A 9,120-nucleotide genomic window follows, 5' to 3' on the forward strand; every position below is an offset into this window, starting at 1 on the left:
TATTTTGTGCGAACACTGGACGGTGTCCAGAGACCAACCAGAACATGCCATGTCACTTTTTTGCTTGTACCAGTGCTCAATACCGCTCTGTAACGAATGACATGATGCATTTTGATTAATCTTCAGACCGTCTGATATCTGCACAGAATAATTTCTCCTGTAGCTGTGTCCATAGCAACAAAGCAGTTTGAGCATGTATTGTTTCCAGTAATATCAAAGAATACAATATTTATTCGCATTACAAATTGTTAAAAGTGGCTCCCAATAGAGGTTGATAGCATTAAATAAGCCAAAGAATTTAGGGTACGAATCACATATACTTGGAAAAGGCAATATACAGGAGCACAAGATGAAATTATAGCTGAAAGCGGCCTTGTGGAAATTGGAACAAAAACATGAGACGCGAACTCAACAGCAACTCCCTGGAGGAGGAGAATCAGTTCGCTGTTGACTCTGGCTAAAAATGTTCTTCTTCACTCCTGTAGAACCCTCAGCCAAAAGGCTTGGTGTTTCCAATATCTGCTTCAGCACATCAAATATGTTATGAATGAGAAATTTATCTACTGATAGGGCTCATTAGCAGTTAGAAGTTATATATTTCATGTTTCATAAGATAATAATTTAATATATTTGAGAACAGAAACAATATATTTGAGAAGTTTCAAAGGGAGGTCAAAAGTAATGTTCACAAATGTAATATTTTCTAAGATGTGTTTTTTGTAGCTCAAAGAAATTAGATGGGTCGTTAGTAAGCAGAAATTATTCTATGCAGACGCCGAACGCAGTTTATCGTCCAGAGACCAACCATAATGCGCTACATCAGCAGTACCGAGCCGGCTACAGAGCGCTACCGAGCAGTACCTAGCCGGGTACCGACCAGGAGGTGATGTGGCACATTCTTGTGGGTCTCTGGATGGCGTTTGGCGTCCACGCAAAAAATAATTTCTTGTTAGTAAGGGGATGTTTGGTTATATTGTTTTCATAATGCAAGCATTTTAAGAATGCAAGTAAACACCTTTCATGGATTCTAAGCATGTATGTATTATTTGCTTGATTGTAAATTATATATATATATATATGATGGAGCCAATAATGGGAAGGGGTAGGGGAGAGGCGTCAGCAACGAAAATGAAGGAGGGCCACGAGATCGAGTTCGGGCTATGGAAGGGGATGGAAGGGGTAGACAAATCGGAGCAAGAGGGTGGCGGGGTCACCGGCATCAGAGATGGAGGGTATGAGATCAGGCTTGGGCAAGTCCTCGTCGAGAAAGATAGGAGATGGACGATGAGATTGGACTTGAACGACACAAACACGGTTTCCCTGCATTTGGAACTTGACTGATTTTGAAAAGTTAAGAAAATGGGGTTCTCACATAGACAAGAAGTTCAAAGCAAGAAGTTGCTTAAATTGATTAAAGAGTTGCAGGATTATATGTTAATGGTCAAATGGTTAAAACTTCAAAAAAAGAAATAAAATTTGATTGATGCTCGTTAGCTTTTGCGTTTGTGGCATTTTGTATATATACCTTTAGGACAAGTTCCTCAAAGCATCGCTCTACATTGCTTTGAGTTTTTGCACTGCACTCCAGAAACAAACAACCATACTCCCTTGCAAAATCTATGCCCTCCTCCTTTGTAACAGCTCTGGCATTTAACTGATGAAATCACAAGGAAATTTCAGGAGGTCAGTCAATGGATGCTCGTAGTTATAAGTGAAGAACAGGACTAAAGAAAGAATAGATTTGGAAGCAGGCATTCAAGCAATCGTAGCATGGAAAAAATGGAAGATTAGCACGACTATATCCACAATAAAATGAATGTCAGAAGGAAGTGGATCAACAGTATCGATCTCGGTATACCTTATCAACTTTATTTCCAACAACCATCTTGATGCAATCTTGATTTGTAGAGTAGAGTTCTATCTCCTTGGCCCAGATATCAGAAAGATTGGTGAATGTATCCCTTCTAGTTACATCATAGACTGAAATCAATGAGGAAAAGCCACAATATATTTTAGCTCAGAGTCTGTATTGAAAAAATAATTAAAAAGATCTAATGAAATTGACTAATACATATAATATTATAGAACGACATCATGAAATTATTCTGAGACTTTAGAAAATTTTGATATGCTTGAATATTATTATCATGAGAATTTTAGTGTGTGTGTATATATATATCCATGCATGTAACATCTTGTTGTGGGACTATTTTGGTTCCTTTTAAGAATTTGGGAAACCAAAATGGTCATTTAATATAGTTGATGACCATTTTGATCCTTCATAAAAAGTAAGGGATTATTTTGATTATTTTCTCCTAAAAACAACAACAACGTCTTTTTCCCACAACATGGGATCGACTACATGAATCCTTTTTCTTTATTGTGTCCTACTATGAGTCAAATTCTCATTTAAATCTAATAAAAATATATTTAGGTATACATTTACCGTTCTTAACATAGGTTGGATCTAATTCATCTACTCTCGTAACAGGGTCAACGGAAGCCTAGCGTTTTATGTGATCAAAACATCTAAGGTGATTCTCTCTAATCTTATCTTCCACTAAAGCTACTCCAACATTTCATGTATAAGCTCATTTTGCATTCTGTCTCTACATTTAAAAACACTCATCCACCTGAGCATCCTCATCTCTATAACAATTAACTTAATTTTATGCTTCTCTTTTAATGGCCAATTTTCTGCACCATAAAGCATTGCATGCCTCACCACTATCTTATAAAATTTCCCCTTAAGTTTAAGGGGTACTTTTCTATCACACAACAGGCCGATGCAACAATGATCAAGGTGCCTTAACCAATCCAATAGCTCAAAGTTCAGTCCGGTTAAAATAATGACTGCATATAACTTTTCAAACCTTCAAAATATAGGGTCACAAACGAATATGGATATCATGATTAACAAGCATTTTGCATTGAATGAAAGGAAAGGAGAAAAAAAAAACAGAAAATATTATGTACCCATTATAATCCCATGGGCTCCTCTATAATATGCGTTTGTCAAAGTCCTGAATCTCTCCTGCCCAGCTGCATGGCAAATGTAATTCATAGTCAGTTGTGCATTTGTGTATGTTCATTCTAATAATGATAGTGAAATTTTGTTTTATACAAGACACCCTCATACCCATATACACTGCTGCTGCAATTTCACAAAATGTCATAAATAAGAAGAAAAAGATCAGGCTTAGCTGATAAAAGAGCTATACAGAGACTAGCATATATGGAATGATAATCGCTAGAAGATAATTTAACATACGCAAAGATAAAATCACTAGCAAGGACAGATTACCTATACAACAAAACAGGTATTTGCTTATATGTACATTAATGGCAATAATTTCAATAAATATGAAAAATATACAAATAACAAAAACTGGATAAACATCATAAACCGTTCAAAACTTTAATTTAACAAAAGCATTAACTGCTTATATATTTTCTTTAGCATTCATTGGTAACATAATAGATTTACAGGAAACACCCACAAATGCAAACCAGAAACCTAGGATAACTCTTCTAAGAAATTGTGGATCTTTCAGTTTAAAAAAAATAAAGGACATTTTATGATCATTGCTATTGCACATCTTTCAAAAGTATGTAATCATTATACATATTCCCAACTCTTAGGTGTTTTTTTCTCTTGGTTTCTCTTGATAACACCATTAAGTCCATTTATATAACTAATTTAAAATAACATTAATCAAAAGCTACAGAATGGAAATTTTATGTTATATGCACTATTATAATATCCAAGATTCTCTTCTAATTTAAAATAGCATTAATCAAAAGTTACAGAGTGGAAATTTTATGTTATATGCACTATGTTCTCTTTTTCTATAGCTTGGGCTGTTGTGACCATTCATATAAACATCTTTCAGCTGGCACTAAGTAAAAGCTACCCAGTAAAATTTTTTTGTGATATTCTCATATCAAGGACTTAAATAATGTAGACTCCTTAAGCACGCCTTGAATGTAAATCCTCAATAATAAAAGCAAAAGGTGGAGGAAATAAAGTAGAGTAACAAAAGCATTCACATGGAGAAATACTTAGCGAAAATATTGAAAGAAATAATAAAAATAACAATCTAGTGGAGGATAAACCAAAAGTACCGTATGAATATGCAATTACATCACTTTAAGTTGCATTTTAGTTTGCCACCCTAGGAATGCCAATTATTGTACCTGTATCCCATAGTGCAAGCTTTAACTTTTTGCCACCAATTGTAACCATCTTCACCTTAAAATCAACGCCTGCTTGAAGCAAATACAATCATGAATGAAAATGAATCTTGGAGTATGAGAAGCGAGCACTTCCTGAAGTTGCTCTTAAAAGAATTGACATAATTTTAGAGATCAGGAGATCTAGGTGATTTAATTACTGATTATCATCCTATAGGGCACTGAGAAAACTATAAGATGGTAAATATTTCACTTTGATTGAACCCGACTATCCAAACTCCCTGCATAATTCATACATATCAAGATGAGGCCTACAATCCTTGCGAACAATATTGTTGACAACACCACCTTAAAACTACTAACCATAGATAGCCGCAAAAGAATGCGGCAAATTCCTTTTCTTTCTGTTTATATTAAATCAAACAAAAAAACAAGCTCCATCGCCTGATTAGATCCACCACATGATCGCAAATATGTATCCTAGTATGATTAACGGTAAAAATTTGAGTGCACCTATTGTTGGAGAGAGATCATCGAAGGTGTTGGAGGTGAAGCTCAGAAGAAGGCTGCTCTTCCCCACTCCCGAATCCCCAATCAGTAACAACTTGAACAAGTAATCAAAATCTCCCTGGTTCGCAGACGCCATGGCCTCCCACTTATACTATCAATCTTAAATAAAAACAATTTGTCAAGCGAAACCGATGTGGTGAATCATTTCCGAAAGAAGGAAAAAATGCCAAATTCCAAATATAAAGAAACCAGATAGAAGAATCGGGTGCATTACATACCAACGAACCCAGGGGGATCAGGAACACCGCGCTTAAGAAATTCGAACAGCGCTGGAAATGTGATTTAGAACAAGAGATCAGGTTTCGGGAGATCTATGTCCGAGAGGCCGTTTGGTAGCAGAATTTAACCTAAATTCTATCAAAAAGCACATAAGACAGCTGTAAATTCTGCGGAATCTCAAATACCGTGTCTCACTCTTTTGACCTTCAATTCCAAATTTAGAGGCAATTTCGTTTGATCCGTCATTATCACGATCAGTAAATTAAATAGACAAATTGGTCGGTTTTCAAATGCTCTGTAAATTTAAAATATATTTTGAAATAAGTTGATTTGATAGTTGTTCCATCGCAACCATCTACTGCCATCATCACTATTGGTTGCCACCATCGCTGTAATCATAATTATTGTTGCGGGCTAGAATATACGCGACGATAGAGTTGTAATTTTATGTCTTAGCATTGCACGGAAATCCAGCTCACACATAGAGACACAAAAGATTTTTTACGTGGAAAATCCGGAAAATAGAAAAACCACGGGGCCTAGCTAAGTTGAAAATGTTTCACTATAATTTGAGTTGAGTACAGTGGGCTGACTCGTCCTTGAGGGCGATCAAATTATAAATGTCAACCGTATAGTTGAAGTCTAGTGTTAAATCTGGCATCACTTGGAAGTTGGGGAGTTAATTAGTAGTCTGACTGTGACTTGGTGGAATTATGGCGTCAGTTGATGGTCTGGAGGAGTTTAGGCCTCAAGTGTTGGTCTAGCGGAGTTCAGGCCCTTAGGTGGTGTTCCAGCGAATGCGAGGGCCTCAGGTGATGGTACAACGAAGGCGAGGGACCCGGGTGGTGGTCCGGCGAAGGCGAGGGCCTCAAGTGACAGTTCAGCGAAGGCGAGGGCCTCAGGTGGTGGCCTTCGACAGCCTTAGGTGGTGGTCCGGCGAAACTCTGACGATGGTCGAGGATGAGCTTCTTCCTTCTCTTTTCTTCTTCTCTTCTTGCTCAGGGGTCCCTTTAAAGAGAAATGAGGGGTTTATTTATAGATTTATGGAGTGACATGGCCCGTAAATAGGCAAGAGATCAAGGGTAAATGGGGAGTAGTTGTATGGACGACCGATGTTGAATCCCTTGATCATAGACTGTTTGATGGACATTTGAACGTCTTAATGATGTCGGAATTTGGTGATCTTGGGCTCGTTGGATTTGTCTCGTCGAGCCTATTTATTCAACTATAAGCACATTATGTTTGGAAACCATTTGGTAATCCAAATTGTGGTTCGAACCTTCCAATAGTGTTTCAGGACCTTGATTTGGACTCATTTGGGCTCAGATTGAGTCGAATTTAGTGTCGTTGGGTTTGTATTTCTGATACGTTCAGTTTGACTATAAGTTTGCTGAAATTGGGAGTTCGGATAGTCCAATTTAAATTTTGGAAGTTTCCAATTTGATTTTGCATCGAGATTCGCGCCCGATCAAGATAGTTTTTTGCTGACATATCAATTATTATTATTGCATATTAGAACATTTATGACCGTAGAGAGATAAAAAGCTTAGAATATTAGCATTGAATGAAGATTTAACACACTTTCAAATAAGGAGAGAGGGGGGCAAGAGTCATAAAAGTCACCAAAATTTTTATGTAAAAATCCTGAAAATGGGAAAAACCATGGGGCTTGGCTCAATAAAAATGATTTCACTAGTGTTTATCATTTATTACAAATGAAGCCATTCACTGAGGAAAATGTCTTGGCTCAATTTAACAAATATAATGAAGCCATTCATTATATAGAGCACATTATATGGTGAGAGCTATAAGAATGTTATGACATAAGGGTAGTTTATAAGAGAGTGTTGGCATATTCGTTTACTCAGTAAGATCATAGTTGAATAATGATGGTGGTAGGGACCTTAGTTGACAGGCAATGAAGGTTGAAGGAATTATAGTTGACAGGTGACAAAGGTCGGAGGGACTGTAGTCGGCGAGCGATAGAGGTCGAAGGGGCCGTATTCAGCAAGCATCAGAGGTCTGAGAGATCTTAGTCTACTGGCGACAGTGGTCATAACGACTGTAGTTAGCGAGCAACAGTGGTCAGAGGGACCGTAAGCAATGGGTGACAGAAGTCCAATGATGGTGGATGAAAGTCTAGCAGCAATTGGCTTGGGCTTCTTGGATCGCCCAAATGGCCAAAGTCAAATGGATTTCTTTTGGTGAAGATGACCTTGATTTCCTCTATGTCAAAATCCTTGTTAGAAGGGATAAAAAACACTCTCACATAAATCACCACCCTCCTTGGACACTTTACTTCACCTCCTGACATTGAAGTTGCTATCATAAATCACTTTGAATCTCTGTTTAATCCTTCTCAACCCGTGAATGCCAATGACTAGAATATCCCTATGGGTGGCTCGGTTCATGCTCACTTAGTTGACTCTTTTGTGGCTCCTTTCTCTTATGTTGAAATTAAAGGTGTTATTTTTTATAGGTAAAATGATTTTGCTCCTGGCATCGATGAATTTAATTTTGCTTTTTATAAATACTATTGGAATATCATTGGGTTACAAGTTTGCAATGCAGTGAATAACTTCTACACCACTGGTTATAAACCAAAAGTGGTCAAAGCTACTGCTATAACTTAGTCCCTAAATCATCCCATGCGATTAATATTTTGGATTATAGGCTTATTTGGAATGTGCTTAATAAGATTAAGGCAAAGCTTTTGGCAAATAGTCTTAAGCCTATATTACCTCACATTATTTATGAAAGTCAAGCGGGTTTCATTCAAAATAGATGCTCAACTGATAACATTTTACTAGCTTCTGAGCTGCTGAGGGAATTTAATACTTATAATAATTTGTTTTGTGCCAAATTGGATATCTTTAAAGCTTTTGATTCGGTCTCCAATGATTTCCTTCATAATAGAATGAGGTAAAAAGGATTTCTTGAGAAGTTCTTGAGATGGATTAAAGGTTGTATTACGGATGTGTATTTTTTAATATGTATTAATGGATCTTTGGAAGGGTTTTTTAAAGCCTCCTTTGAGCTTCGATAAGGTTGTCCTCTCTCCCCCTGCTTTTTTGTATTATCATGGATGATTTATCTTGCTGTTTGTGATACATGAACCTTGCTCCTCCTTTCTTTGGCCTTGTTTCTAATGGGATCTCACTTAATCATCTGCTTTATATAGATGATCTTTTAGTTTTTGGTGCTGCCCTCCCTGAAAATGCTGAAAGTTTGAAATCCTCCCTCAACTTGTTTGTTGTTGCTTCTGGTCTTAAGATAAACCCCATTAAAAGCTCTCTTATCTTCTCCAAAATTGCCCCAGCTGCCACTAACATTTGTGATATTCTTGGCATTTCTAGAGTTGATTCCTCTCTCACTTACTTGGGGCTCCCCATTTCTAATAAAATGCTTCATTTATCTCACTTCCAACCACTCCTGAGTAAGATTTCTAATATACTTTATTATTGAAAGGTAAAATTTCTTTGTTTTGCAGGTAGAGTTCAGTTCTTGAAATTCATTATAACAAATACTATTGCTTACTGGATCAGGGGATCTATCATACCGAAAGCTTGCTGTAAACTCATTTCTAAACTTTGTTCTAGATTAATGAGAAAAAGTTGCATTTAATTTCTTGGAAGGTCACTGTCTTACCTAAAATCCATGGGGTTTAGGTATCCCTTCTTTGGATACCCTTTATCATGTTGTAACATGTTCATTTATTTGGAGGTTATACAATCAGTCTTACATTTTAAGCACTTGATTTAAATCCAAATACATCTCCCCCTGGAAGCAACATGCAGTTAATACCTCCAAATGTTGGAAATTTGTTTGCTTCACCGCTCAGAATATGAGGAATGCCATCTCTTTGGCTGTTACCCCTTACAGTAATTTATATATGGTATGGGACCCGTGGTGTGATGGCAGTTCATTAATTGAACTTTGCAACTCTTTGATACTCCCCATCACTCATGTTTTTTGTTACATTGCAGATAGTCATTGGGCGCCCCTCGCTTCCTTCTCTAAGCATGTTTGTTCTGCGATTCTTTATGTCCCCATCTATAAGTAATTTGTCATGTCGTGGGAAGGTTCATTCAAACCAAAATTAAAATCCTTGATCTCTTTTTCTTTTTTTTCTTAATT

General features: G+C 36.9%; 1 protein-coding gene across 1 annotated transcript; it reads right to left on the reverse strand.

The window, feature by feature from the left end:
• Positions 1 to 213: 213 nt before the first annotated feature.
• Positions 214 to 5,141, reverse strand: LOC110115959 (ras-related protein RABC1). The gene is made up of 7 exons (XM_020849375.2): positions 4,983 to 5,141; positions 4,708 to 4,863; positions 4,198 to 4,266; positions 2,977 to 3,042; positions 1,859 to 1,980; positions 1,526 to 1,654; positions 214 to 519 (listed from the first exon to the last, which is right to left on the reverse strand). The coding sequence occupies exons 2-7, from the start codon at positions 4,838 to 4,840 to the stop codon at positions 409 to 411; spliced, it is 630 nt and encodes a 209-aa protein (XP_020705034.1). The 5' UTR covers positions 4,841 to 4,863; positions 4,983 to 5,141; the 3' UTR covers positions 214 to 408.
• Between the last annotated feature and the right edge of the window lie 3,979 nt (positions 5,142 to 9,120).

This window comes from Dendrobium catenatum, unplaced genomic scaffold (genome assembly GCF_001605985.2).
Source record: "Dendrobium catenatum unplaced genomic scaffold, ASM160598v2 fragScaff_scaffold_594, whole genome shotgun sequence".
Classification (NCBI taxonomy): domain Eukaryota; kingdom Viridiplantae; phylum Streptophyta; class Magnoliopsida; order Asparagales; family Orchidaceae; genus Dendrobium; species Dendrobium catenatum.

Bases quoted from the DNA above. Each gene is read 5' to 3' on its own strand.
- LOC110115959 (XM_020849375.2), bottom strand. From the start codon at position 4,840: ATGGCGTCTGCGAACCAGGGAGATTTTGATTACTTGTTCAAGTTGTTA. The intron at 4,267-4,707 runs GTGCACTCAAAT...TGCTTCAAGCAG, and splicing joins TGATCTCTCTCCAACAATAG to GCGTTGATTTTAAGGTGAAG. The intron at 3,043-4,197 runs GTACAATAATTG...TTTGCCATGCAG, and splicing joins GCTTGCACTATGGGATACAG to CTGGGCAGGAGAGATTCAGG.